Source organism: Meleagris gallopavo, chromosome 11 (genome assembly GCF_905368555.1).
Source record: "Meleagris gallopavo chromosome 11, MGAL_WU_HG_1.1, whole genome shotgun sequence".
Classification (NCBI taxonomy): domain Eukaryota; kingdom Metazoa; phylum Chordata; class Aves; order Galliformes; family Phasianidae; genus Meleagris; species Meleagris gallopavo.
The window spans coordinates 18,930,350-18,943,663 of record NC_139414.1 but is presented as its reverse complement, the minus strand read 5'-3'; the positions used below and the strand labels follow the sequence as shown (position 1 = coordinate 18,943,663).

The 13,314-nt window shown below is 51.8% G+C and overlaps 1 protein-coding gene across 1 annotated transcript in view; it reads right to left on the bottom strand.

Moving 5' to 3' along the window:
• The window catches only part of PLD1 (phospholipase D1), a 39,106-nt gene extending 26,421 nt beyond the window's left edge, over nucleotides 1-12,685 (bottom strand). Inside the window, exons 1-6 of the mRNA XM_085232566.1 lie at nucleotides 12,500-12,685; nucleotides 4,484-4,669; nucleotides 4,257-4,384; nucleotides 3,921-4,066; nucleotides 3,617-3,725; nucleotides 2,210-2,275 (exon numbers count right to left, since the gene is read on the bottom strand). Of these exons, the coding sequence (XP_085088692.1) occupies nucleotides 2,210-2,275; nucleotides 3,617-3,725; nucleotides 3,921-4,066; nucleotides 4,257-4,384; nucleotides 4,484-4,637 (603 nt within the window). The 5' untranslated portion in view covers nucleotides 4,638-4,669; nucleotides 12,500-12,685. The remainder of the gene's footprint in view (nucleotides 1-2,209; nucleotides 2,276-3,616; nucleotides 3,726-3,920; nucleotides 4,067-4,256; nucleotides 4,385-4,483; nucleotides 4,670-12,499) is intronic.
• Between the last annotated feature and the right edge of the window lie 629 nt (nucleotides 12,686-13,314).

Here is a 13,314-nt window from a genome sequence, read left to right as displayed (position 1 = left end):
CCCAGAGTATTTGAAGTATGAGATAGGATTTGAGAGAATGCAGACTCAATGACATCGTTGCAGCGATACAAAATAATACAAACAAAAACTCAGACGCAAGCGATCAGCTGCAGAAGGATAAGCAGTGAAAGGTGTGGAACCGCTGCAAGGCGCAGGAGCCACGGTCACAGCCACATCGAGTGTGTCTGATTTATTTATGGCAAACTTTCTATAGCATCTGCATTTCAGAAAGAGTTCAGCACCTCCACTCCGCTTTTTCCATTTAGATGCTTGTTTTTGTTTTGTTTTTTTTTAATTTAGGGCCAAAGAGGCATAAACAGTTAATTAACAGCTGTGACTAGCAATAAAATGAGATCACAGCACTGTTCAGAATTAAATTCTTCAGCAGCAAGATGACAGCTATTTCTTACACAGAAAATTGGCTTAGGATAAGCCTAAATTTAAAAAGAAAAAACACACAGACACCAAAAAATATCACACATGCTGAAGTCCAATAACCAAAACTATGGAAGGATTACGAGACATTGGCTCATCTAAGCTATTTCTGCTTTAGCTCAGGCATCCTCCATAGAATCATGGGTTGGAAAAGGCCCTCTAAGATCATCTAATCCCACTCTCAGCTATTGCAGTTAACATAAAAAATGATGTAAACACCCAATTAATGTTTTTTTTTTTTTTTTTTAATTTATACTGAATGCAACCAAACCCACAGGTCCTGTTTCCCAACCTATTTGGGCTATCTTTCCCTAGTTTCCAGTTCCCAGAAATAGGTGTGGAGAGCTAACACATTTGGGTTCCCACAACTTTCATTTTAATGGTAATTGTCTTTAAGCACTTCTACTCAGAACTACAAAAAGCCTTTGGGAAGGGATATTAGATATGAAATTGAATCACAATTCACAGAGGGGAAGGAGAAGGGGAAGAGGAAGGGGAAGGAGAAGGGGAGGGGAAGGGGAAGGGGAAGGAACTTTTTGTCTGCAAAACAACAGCCACCCAACCTGCAGCCAGAATGCTCCCAGGGCATGACATAAACTTCAGGACACAGCATGGAAAGCAGATATGAGAATTAATCAAATTGCACAGATTAGAAGGGCACTGTAAAAGAAGCAAGAGCTGCACATCATGCTGGGCACAGCTTGCCTTTGCCACTCCACTTTACCAAGAATTTAGGAATTACAGAAACCCTTGGCGACTCAATAGGAGGAATTGCAGAGCCAAAGTGATCTGAGCTGCAAACAGGAGCAGCATTCTCCAGACTCCGGGCAGAGACTTCTCAACCACAGAGAGCAAAGTGCTCATTTTGTTCTAAGGAGGACAAATTCAGTTCCAAGGAAAATGCCAGAAACCTTCAATTTAGCATCGAGACAGAGAATGGTGGGGGTTTGTTTTGTTTTCTTTTGTTTAAAGGAAACATTTTGCTCCCTGTGCTTTCTCCCAGTGCAGGACCGCTGCCCTTAGCAGCAAAGTGAATGTTTCACTGCAGCCAAATCCAACACGAGCCAACAACAACCAGAGAGGTTCTGTGCACGGTGACATCTGGCTCTGTGGCTGGGGACAGAGGGACACTCTGCACAGCTCATAGCTGCCCAGGCAGGGACCACCCATCCCCCTATTCCAGTCACATCACACACAGCTTTACATTTGCAGAAATCCTGCAAAGTATTCCGACAAGCAATGCCTAATCTGACAAGAGGGATAAATACTGTAGAATAACTCTCCCCCGCTCTGCATATGCTGCTGATCAAAATTGCCAAGTTAGCCCAACATTGCCTTGAGAATGAAAGATGACTGTTTTTCATGGGCAGATTGCGAGTGCTCTGCTGCTCGTCCCCAAAAGAACCCCACAAAGCCCTGGCCCTGCTCTCTGCCCCAGTGTCAAATGGCTGCCTGAGGTCCCTGCAAAGCTAGAAGCTTGCAAATGACTTCCAGAGCAGCACTTCTCCGCAAGCTAGCAAAAAGAAATGAAAAACAAGTTCCTCCAGATGCCCTAAGTTGGGTCTGTCCTTCTGCCTTGTTACAACAGTGACCTCCAGCAGTCAGCTTCACACTCGTTCCCTCTGGTTTTCATCATATCCCATCCATGCCACAGTGATCAACAGAGCCCAAACCACTGCCAAATGGCCAATAAGTGGTATTCTTTCAGCAGGTTCAACACATGAAAAGAAAGAGAATGCCCTCTTGCCATTGAAGTGCATTAATTTCTACTCACCGTTCCATGGTAATTCCTGTACATGGGCATTTTTAGGATCTTTGTCAGGTAATCTTCCAGCTGTTTCTACAATTCAAACATCGAAACTTTAGAAAGGATGCAAGCATTTTCATGAAAAAAAAACAATAAGAAATCCAACTGTCTGATATCGGGAAGCAATCAGGAAATCAGACACTCTTCTGCTCGAATGGACAAACGAATGCGTTGTTCTGTGTTCAGTGGGGATTAGGGCTCAGCGGCACGACAGCCTGACTGCAGGTTGGTTCCTGTGCACTGCACCTCCCCCCCAGCTGACCTGTCGCTTGGCAGTTTCAAAGGATCTTTTTCTTGCCCGAGTGCAAGTTTCAGAGCTGTTTTAAACACAGAACCAGTCCCCGGTGCTTCTGGCCTGCATGTAATGGTTTCATAGGAAAATTCAGCCCCAGGCACAACCGAGAGTGCCTATTCAGCACTATGCCAAGTCAATGGGGTGACGTGGGGAACACGGTGACCTCTCTGCCCTGTCCCTAGGCCACCAAGGAGAACCTGTCCTGCCCATCCCAGCAGAGAAGTGGAGAGAAAATCTCTTCCCACCCTGGTGGGAACTGGGCAAAGAAGAGCTTACGTGTGTGCCTGTGTCCTACAACGCCAACCAAAAAGAACCAGATGCCATTCAGAATGCTGTGCTTTGCAGTGCTGGTATCCTAGCACATGACACTCCCAAGTGTGCAGCAGGTACCTTTTACCCCTTGGTAAAAAGTGTGGGACTGCAACAAGGAAAACAAGAACCAAAAAAGTTTTTTAAAGTAGGATGGGTAGAATTGAGGAAACCTTTTTCTTCCTCTTTTAAAGCTAAAACTTCACGCAGAGTGATGAGGCTTTTGCAGCAGAGTGGGTTATCTGCACAGCCACAGGACACGGCCCTTTGAGTGCTGGAGGCACAGAGCCCAGGAGGGAGCAGCCAGCAGGAAGGGGAAAAGGAAGGGGTAAAGGAAGACACCCTTCCGGACTTGCTTGAGCAAATGGCAAAGCCGCAGTGAAGAGGTAGGAAGACACCCACCTGCTTCACGGAGGGTCCCATCTGTTCACATCTGATGAAGTTACAGGGAACACGCGTGCCTTGGCTAAAATTACCCATTTCAGCATCGAGAGCCTAGCTGCCATCTCCTCTTTCAGATGGGGGCAGACTGAAATCACTCGGATTTTGATGGCCGCAGGGCTGCCTTCATCGTGCAACCCGACCCTATGAGCTGCCTCTTCTATCTATAAACTGCAGCAGGTGGGAGCAAGGGGACCATCATCCTGGGCATCGTGGGTTAAATGAACCACAAGGAGTCTCTGCCTTTCAAACCCAGAGAGCAGCAGCATCCTGTTTGCATGGAAGAGGATTTAGCATGCCATCAGCCCCCGGAGTCCCCCAGCACTTACCCTGCGGCTGGAGAAATGCTCCTCCCGCACCGTGCTCTCAGCTGTGTGTGGAAGGCTGGGCATCTGCCGAGGCTCTCCCCTCTTGATGGATTGTCTTCTCACCGTGTGGCTGTGAGGAATCACAAAGCCCAGCTTCAAGCCTAAGTGTGCGCATCACACCTCGATGCATAACCACCCTTCTCATGCAAGGCTTTTGCTTTTCCCAGAAAAACTCCCCAAACCCACAAAGAGATGGGTGGGCAAGAAAGCAAAAAAAAAAAAAAAAAAGTATTTTAGACTCATTGAGGAAGCTGGCCACACGCACCTCCTGGTGGGGATGGGGATGCGCACGAAGGCTTTGTAGCGCAGCAGCTCCCGGTGGAACTCCTGGAAGTGCCTGAACTTCCTTTTCACGTGCCATGTGAACTCCCCGTGGGTCAGCTCGATGGTGTACACGTTGAGGCTTGGGACCTGAGCAGGAGGACAAGACAGATGAGCCCTCCTGCAGCCACTCGAAGAGCCCTCGTTGTGTTCTAAGGAGCATTCGGTTTTTAAGCAGACGGGAAACCTTCCCCCTTGAGCACAGACAGTTCACCTACAAACAGCATTTTAATAAAGCTGTATGGAAACAGAATGGCATTCCTAGCAGGTGGGTTCTGACCTTCTTGGTGGAAGTGAAGCGCTCCACCTCCAGCACACGCACACGCACGGGGCATCCCATCAGGTAGGTCTGCGTGCCCGGCTCCTTGAATCCACGGGTGTGATAGATGGCAGAGAAGGGGATGCACGCTGCAAGGAGCACACAGCCCGTTAGCACACCTCGGATGGACTGAGTGCAGCACTGCAGAGACACTGGGCTCTTACACACACAGGTGACTGATAACTCACCGGCACCTTTGGGATCGCTCAGCACCTCTGAGTCGACCTCCTCCCCGTCGACGTGCAGCTCGCGGGTGTCCAGGCTCTCGATGATGTTGCTCATGTCTGCAGCGATCCTCTTCAGCGCTGAAGCAGCTGCATGGCCCTCGCGCTTCAGGGACATCTCAGATCAGCATGCGTTGGAGCCACGGGGGGCTGGGGAGGAAGGAGCAGGGCTGTCATTGCCACCTCCAACACCTCCACATGGGATGACATTCGTCCCAACCACTCCCATCGCTGCCACCTCCAATACCTCAACACGGCACAGAGTTCACCCCACTACTGCCACCTGCAATGCCTAAATACAGGATTTAGACTTCCTTTATCCCCATGCACCTTACTCCCCTGGCATCCAAAAAGGTCTCCTTGGCCTTTGTTCTGCTGAGCAATAAATGCCACAGCCTGGCAGCACTACTGAAAAAATACAGACAGGACAGCGTGGCAACACTTCACAGAGGCCAGTACATCTCTGCTTTTGGAGGGTCTGACGTTGCGTGAAATAATGAGTTCCTTAAGAACATTTGCAACACTTCTGATGCTAAGTTCTCCAAAGAACACTGCAGTTGTTCGTGAGCGAGCTCCATAAAATGAGCTGGGTATGCTGTAATTAGGAAATAATTTAACATTTTAACAGAGAGAACACTCTTTTTTTGTTTTCTCTTGGAACAAGTACATAATTTTATTATTATGTAAGGCCAATACCACCCAAGGCCCAAACTATGGTAAAAATCACCACAACAAAAAATGCCTATTTGACTAAAATCAGGAAAAACTGGGTTGTCTCCCAGCAAGCGAGCTCCCATGCTTGTAGGACCAGACACAGCACCAGCTCACTGCAGGAGTCATGCAAGAGGCCTGCCTGAATAACGCAGACCCATCCACAGACCTCTTCTGTCCACGGATCCATCCATGGAAGAGGTGTTCTTGCTCCACCAAAGCCTAAAGCACATTCCCAGAGAAGAGGTTTGCACAAAGACCAACTCGAGCACTCTGCAGGAGCCATGCCATGATTTACCCTGGCAGGAAGGCAGCACCCAAACACCACACAGCTGGTGCTGGACAAAGCCCAGTGCAGGTGGGAGGCATGGAGCTGGGCATGCATACTCCCCTCCCTGCTGTGCCAGGTACAGCCTTGCTCCTCTCCTCACATCAGTTGACCCAGGTGGTTAATGGATAAACAATTAACCAGTGTGGCCATGCCTATTTGCTGTGGACCACAGTACAGCTGCATAACTTAAGGATTTATTTCCTAGGTTGTTTTTTTTTTTTTCTTTTTCTTTTTTTTTTTAAGCTAAAGTTGTTTCCACAGCTGGCACAGACAAGCTCTGGGATAGAGCAGAGTCCAGGCAGGATTGGACCTGAGTCAGCCCCAGCAGCCAGAAACTGCCCTAGAGATTAGAGACAGATTATGGGCTTGAAAGGAGAAACGAGCCTTGCTATAGCCCAGCCAAAGCCCCAGGAGCCTAAGCAGCAGCTGAGCTAATGGAAGGCACAGAGCGCCCAACTGGGTGCAGCTCTGCAATCTGCTCCATCAGGCTGTGCTCAGCCCCGTGTGCAGACACCTTGTGCATGCTCAGGGGTGAGCTGAGCAACGTGCCTGGATTAAAGGGCAGCCGGCTGAGTACAAGGCTGGCTGGGAACACATCCCTGGCAACAGCAGGGCAGGAGGGCTGCAGCACAGGGCTAAAGATGGGCAGCAGAACCTGCTGGTATTGCCAGCCTTGAAGGTGGCGGTTAGATGAAGGATCCAGTGGTAGTGCAAATCACAGAAGAGTGGGGAATAGGACAAAATTAATTAGAAATGAAGTCAGCCCAGATTTGTGCTTTTGCAGCCATCATGGCAGAACTGCAACAAGCTCAGACACTGACGAGCACCATGCAGAACTAGGAAACTGGGACAGCCCCCACTTGGGAAGGAGAAAGCACTTCCAGTAAAAACAGGCATTTCCTGCTGATGCTCTCAGCTCCCATCCCAGCGGTGAGGAACACAAATCCCTGAACGCTGCCCTGACCTTGGTTCTCACAACATACCCCCCTCCCCTGCCCCGCACAGTGACTTTGGGGCAGGGCTGTGTGCAATGGCCTCTGTCCCACAGCCAGCTCTGCCCCTGCACACATCCCTGTGCAGTGCTGCACAGCTCAGCTCGGACTGGGGCAGGGAAGTAAAGTGGGGACAGAAGATGCAGGCACCGGGAACCCAGGCTGTGTGCCAAGGAAATCCAACGCACGATGCCCTCAGCAGCTGCTGGCCCTGCCTAGAGATGAAAGGTTCTTCATGTAACTATTGCCCAATTTCTCATATTTTAAACTTAAATTCAGCTTCAGACCACACCTCCATGGAGCTCCCTGCAGGAGATGTTTGCATGCTGGCAGCCCTGGATCCACACCCAGCACAGAGCAGTGCTGCCATCCCAATTCCCCAGCAGGTGCCGGAGCCCTGCAGAGCACCTGCGAACGTCTGTGCTCCAAACCACGTCCCCATACGGAGCAAAACAGGCACACGCTGGTTTTGTTTGCCTGCATACCCTCCCACATCACTGATCAAGAAATAAGGCATGGCTGCCGTCCTGGTTAGATAAACCAGAGCTGGAGAAGGACTGAAACGTAAATCCAAGTCAACAGAACACAGCATATTCGGGCATGGTCCCAACTGACACTACTTACCTTTGGCCCAGTCCCAAGAAAAGCAGAATATTTCAAAACACTGTTTCCAAAACAATTATTCTCTGACAGCGAATCTCCTAACATTTATCAGCAATGCCTCTAAAAGCAGGAGCTAATTAGCACTTCCCGCACTAATGACTGCAGCACAGCCTCTCACCTCACCGCTATCGATCGCTGCAGCCCTTCTCCATGAGGACTGCTGCCAAGCTAGGAGCACACCGCAGGGACGTTCAGTGCTGGGAACCCCAGCAGCAGGGGACGGCAGTTCCCATCAGTAACACGGATATCTGCTCAGATCCCCGCTCAGCACTCTGTCCTATGGCTGGGAGCCTGGCCTTTCCCAAGGACTCCTTTTATTTGCTTCTCTAAGCAGTGACATGAAGGGAAAACATCACCGTGGTGCTTGCAGGGGAGCATCACTGCTGAGCTCACACTGATGCATGCACTCAGGGCCAGCCCTGAGCCTCAGCAGTTACCCAACCCCTGGGATGCTCCCACTGCTGGGGCTGTGTTTCAGCCTTTGCTGGCAATGACAGGAATGCACATCCCGTGCCCCACCTCGGGCAGCACCACCTCCACCAGGAAGCCGACCATTAGGTGTTCATCAGTGACTAAGGCTGGCTGTCACCTGGCTGTTGGCCTGTGGTTAGGGTTCCTGGGGCAGGGATGAGAGGTGCAGCACTTGGGAGCATTGGCAGACACACAGCTCTTGGCACAGGCTGTACAAGCCGTACAGAAATCCTACATCTGGAAAGCTTGCCAGGAAGACAGCATTACACAAAGGATCACAGAGTGACAATGAGCAGAGATGACCAGGACCGCCGTGTCAGGATGGTGTGCATTTCTGCAGCCTTATATATAGCCAAACACGTCATACAAATGCAGGACATATTTCCACTATCTAAACGTATACATCCCATACATCTCCTGAGGCTATTCTGGGACTGCCAGACCGCAGGGAATTTGGGGGGCCCCGTCTGCAGGAGGGTTTGGGTCCCAATAGAGGAATGCAAACACTCCGAGCTGCACGTAGCAGACACCCAAAGCTGGGCACAGCAAAGGCAGCTGCTCTGGGCTCAGTGTAATGGCATTTCTGCGGCTGAACGCAAAGGGATCGATCTCCAATAGTTCTGCTCATCCTCCCGTTCCCAGAGAGCAGCAACACAGCTTTGTTCTGCTCACAGCACTGCTGGAAATCACACACGGAAGTATCCAAGGGTGCTTTGCTGGGCCATTGCCTGCAGGAAACTGCTGCAGGACAGTTTGGTTCTATGTGGGGATCACATCAGCAGTGCTTGCTCAACTTTTGGGTCAGCACCTGAGGAACTAAGCTCAGAAAGAGGCCAACTCAGCAGAAAACTGCCACGTAGAAAGAAGGAGCTTGCAGGAAGGGAATAGCAGAAAGCCTCTTCTGTGTTCCTTACTTAAATACAACTGAATTCCTGCAAGTTTATGCAGCACAGCTCGTTTATACACAGCAACAATACTAACAGCTTCCTTAGAACAAAACAGACACCTTGGATTTCTTTTTCTCCCTTCTCTCTCTTCATCATGATGGTGCAGGCAGTGGGAGATGCTGCTGAGCCTCAGCAGAGCTCATTCCCCCCCTGCCCCACCCCCAGTACAGCACACGGGATGCCCGCAGACCCCCATCACCTTATGGCCCTTCCTAGAAGCCATCAGACCCCCAAGGTTATGACCTGCAAGCTGAGCCCTCCGAGCTCAGTGTGAGATGGAAACCTCCCCACCATCAGCCCCAGGTTAATCACATTCTTCCCCATATTTTCCATCCTAGCCTTCTGGAGCAGTGATGCTCTCCAAGAGTTTGTGCAGACAGTTATATTCTTTCTGCAGATTTAAAAAAAAAAGAAAAAAAAAAAAAAAAGAAAGAAAGAAAAGAAAGACTGCTTGGCAGAAAGAAAAACATTCGGTGTTTTGAGGGAAAAAAGCACCCTGCCAGGGCTCAGACAGCACTCCTATCTCTGGTGCTTTCTGCCAGCGAACAAAACGGCTCTTTTGCCACAACTGCTGCCAAAACGTCTTGGGATCGGTCACACCACAGACACTTGAAGGTACCGTGACTCACTGCTACTCCACACTGGGAGGGCTCACAGCTGGGTGGGACCCCTGCAAAAAATATCAGTTTGCTGGGAACCTCTGTCATGGAAAAACACACTTCAGAGCATCTCATCAGGGCTACAGGAATAGACACTTAGAAAAAGTGGAATGGAAGACCAAAATATTTCCCCCTGAAAGGCCACAGTATGCAGTGGCTGCTCTCTGAGTCGCTCCCATCTTCCTTTGACAGCACTGGACACGTCTGTATGCTTCACACAGAGCGGCCAACCACGCCGTGTAGCTGTGCCTCCCTCGAATACAAGAGACGATGCAGAGCCAATGTTCACAACGGGGGCTGTGCTGGGGGGAAGAAGTGAAAGAAGGATTCCAGTTTAAAAAGGTGATCCTTTCTGGGAGACGTGTTGTTGAAGCGGCTCCGTGCCATGTCCCTCCTGTGTGTCCATGACCCGTGTGCCCCGAGGCACGGGGAGCACAGAAAAGCAAGTTCCTGCCCAATGAGATAAGAAGAAACAACTGGATGTGAATCATCCACTTGCACGGACTTGGACAGAGCATGTCACGATGCTGATCTGTGGGATATTGTCTGTCTCATAGTGCCCTCTGTGTCCTCGTGTCGTGCCGGAGCGCTCCATCCCCGCTGGGGACACTGCTAGCCCTGCACTTCCCCTTCTGCTAAACGCCTGCCCCAGCACTGCATTGCCTCCTAACTGCACTTTTCTCTTACACAGCCAGTTCCTTTGGGCTGTGAACCATTTCCTCATAGGATCACTAAGGTTGGAAAAGACCTCTAAGATCCTCAAAACCAACACCAAGCTCACTGACTATATCTCTCAGAGCCACCAGGGACAGTGACTCCACCACTTCCCCGGGCATAGCCATCTTATCTTGGCATTACAAACCTGCATTTTGAGTCCTCACTCTCGCTATGGGTGCATCGGGTACCAGCCCCACCTGTAAATCCACGAGTCTGCCTTCTTCTTGCTCCCCCAGGATGAGAGCAGGGAAGGGACACGTGTCTGCTACCCTCAGGCACCAGCTGCCTCCCACTGCTCTGGGCTCCCTGTGCCATGTGGGTGGGAGAGCAGCACGGTGCTTGTTTGGGAGAGAAACACTGGGAACAGAGCTATCCTCCTCTTCCTCCTCCTCCTCCTCCTCCTCCTCTTTCTCCTCCTCCTCCTCCTCCACCCAACTCTTTCTTCCCCCAACTCCCTCTGCTCTTCAGGCTGCCCGATGAAATACCTGTTAAAATAAAGATATACAGGCGCATATGGGAACACCTGACCACAGACTGAAACAACAAAAGAAGGGTGGGCAGAGTTTGGAGAAGGGAAAAAGGATAGAAATGTGACTTCCATCAGATGGCCCCAAGAGCACAGGACACAACACAGGCCATCCCATGCACAGTAGGAACAAGGCGTGAGGCCGTGCTCTGCTCCCAGTGCTCCTGCATCAGGCACTCCATTGAACCAACACCCACAGAAACTCAAACCGAGGGCTCGAGTGAGGGTTTCCCTCATGGAGGACAAATCCAGAAGCCTGTAGAAACCCCCATGACTGATACCTGCTTTACGATGCCATTTTCTGGGAATAAAATGGTGGCAGTGCCAGCAGCAAGCGTGTTCCCCTGATACTTCCTTCCATGAAGATTTGCTAACTTGCTTTAAACCCACTTCCAGGGAGGGAATATGTGTACCAAGCCAAGTTCAGCTCATAACTAAGCCAGGCACAGCCACACTTCCTTCATGCACGAAGATGTTTCCCGAATCACTGCTGCAGAACAGCCCTGCTGTAAAACATGGGATCTCTCCTCTGCTGCAGCCACACCTGTGGTCTAAAGAGCACTTCACCAATTACTGGGGATAACAATGTCAAGCTGACACAAGCCCTTACAATCGCGATTAAGAAAAGCAGTGCAACTTTCTCGTTGAGGCATGCGATTTCAGGATGCATCCTGAAAGAGTGAAGTCACCACCGAGGCTCACCGGCCTCCTGCTTTCGTTTTCTTTCTTTCTTTCTGACTCTAACTGTACCTTCAGCAGCTGAAGGAAACTGCAGTTCTGATCCCAGGAAACTTCTGGGTCTGCAAGAGCTCATGGGAGACACTGCCTCCCCCCATCATAGCAACAGCTTCTGTGCACAGAAACCCCCAAAAATCACTCAATTGGGTCCTTTCCAGCAAGACCACAGCCTGAATGTCCATTTCCAGCAATCCTCAAAAAGGAGGATGTTATGTATCCAGACAAAATCAAGCGTGCTGACAGGTGTTTCAGTGAGAAATCCAAGTAGAAAAGTTAAACCTCGATAGAAGGACCATCTGCAGGGCTGAAAGACAAGGAAGGGCAGCCAGGTGGTTCCCAAACCTGGGCCAGGGCTGAGGCTGCCACGAGCATCCCAAGTGCTGGGCCAGAGGTGCAGTCCTGACACCTGTAGCCATCAGCATGAGCTCATGCTGCCAGGTGCCACGGACTAATTTTTGAGCAATTAAAGACTCTTGAAACGGCGTTCCCACCCTCCGAGTAGCAAAAGGAAGCAGCTAGGAAACGTAACGCCATGCCAAAACAGTGCTTGTTGCAGCGCTGCGGTGCCATCCCTTTCCCGAGGAACGTGACATTAACACGGCTGTACCCGCTGTCGGGGATAGGACCGTAGGGAAACGCGGTCTGCCCGAACCATCCATCCAACGCTCGAGGCACCGCGCGTTCACCTCAAGGCAGGACGCGGCCAATAACGCAAGGCACGCAGCCCCGGGCACGCTGCGGGATCGCTGCTGGAGGGCAGCTCTCAGGCGTTCGGGGCTCCGGATCTCCAGCAGCAACCTCTCAAAGCAAGGAAGCATCACGCCAAATAAAGACAAAGCGCAAGCAGTAGAGAAGGCTCCCGGGGTGCCGAGCGGGGCCGTTGCGGGGAAGCCGTCGGGTCTCGGTCCTCGGGCAGAGCGGGGCAGCACACGGGGTGCCGGGTGCCCGCGGGGCACCGCCCCGACCGCCCGACCCCCGCCCGGCGCGGAGCCACGGAGCGCGCAGCAGCAGCAGCAGCAGCAGCAGCGAGGCATCCCTAGCGCGCACTGCGGTGCGGACGGCACCTCCCGGGAGTGAAGTTTGCTCCCGGCACAGCGCGGGGAGAGCCCGCAAACAAACGCCCCAAGCGCAACCCCCAACCCTTCCCCTCACTGCACCGGCAGGAAAAGAAAGGCAGGGCGAACCGCGCGCAGCTCCGCTCCGCTCCGCACCGCACCGCACCCACCTCCTGCCCCCGGGACAGCGGCCGCTCCATGACGCCGTGAGCGCTCGTCCCGTCCCGGGCTGTGCTGTCCCGTCCCGGAGCGGCGGGGCCGGGCCGCACCTCGCCCCGCTGCACCCCGACGCCGGCCCCAAGCTCGGACCGGCCGCTGCCAGCCTATGAGCGGGGCGGGCTGCGGGAAACCCCTCCCCGACAGCAGCGGGCGTGGGACAGCGCAGGGAGGGAAGGAGGAGCAGGGGAGGAGGAGGAGGTTGTGGCTCATCGCGGGGCAGGGCGCTCCGCGGTCGAGGGAAAAATAATAAGCGATGAGCGCTCGTTTAGCAGGGGGAGAAAGTTTGCTTTTTCAAAGCAGAGATTTGCTGCACGCTGAAGGTAAGACCGAGCGCAGCTCCGCCGGGAGGACGCGCCTTCCCCTCTTGTGCCCTCTCGGATGCTGCAGTAGGAATAAGCCTCCTCTGGCTAGGGGAGCAAACGAGAAAGCCAGAGCAAATTAACAGTGAGTTAAATACACTCCAATGGTGGTTTTAGGGTGGGACAACTTAATAATTATGGTCACATACTGTCTGTATCTGAGCAGTATGCAAATGCTGCATTTTTCATGCTGCTCCCCATACACACTCTCAAAGCGCTTTTGAATAGGCAGAGAAGCAGATTTTGGGAGAAGGGACAGATAGAAAAGCACTGAAGTGACAAATAGAAAAGCAAAGCCCTCCACGCTGAGCTGCTCTGGCAGCCGTGCTGAGGTGCTGGGAGCATTCCCGAACCTCTCTGCAGTGCCACGGCCTCCCTCGCTGCAGCCACATAGGGCCATCATGGTG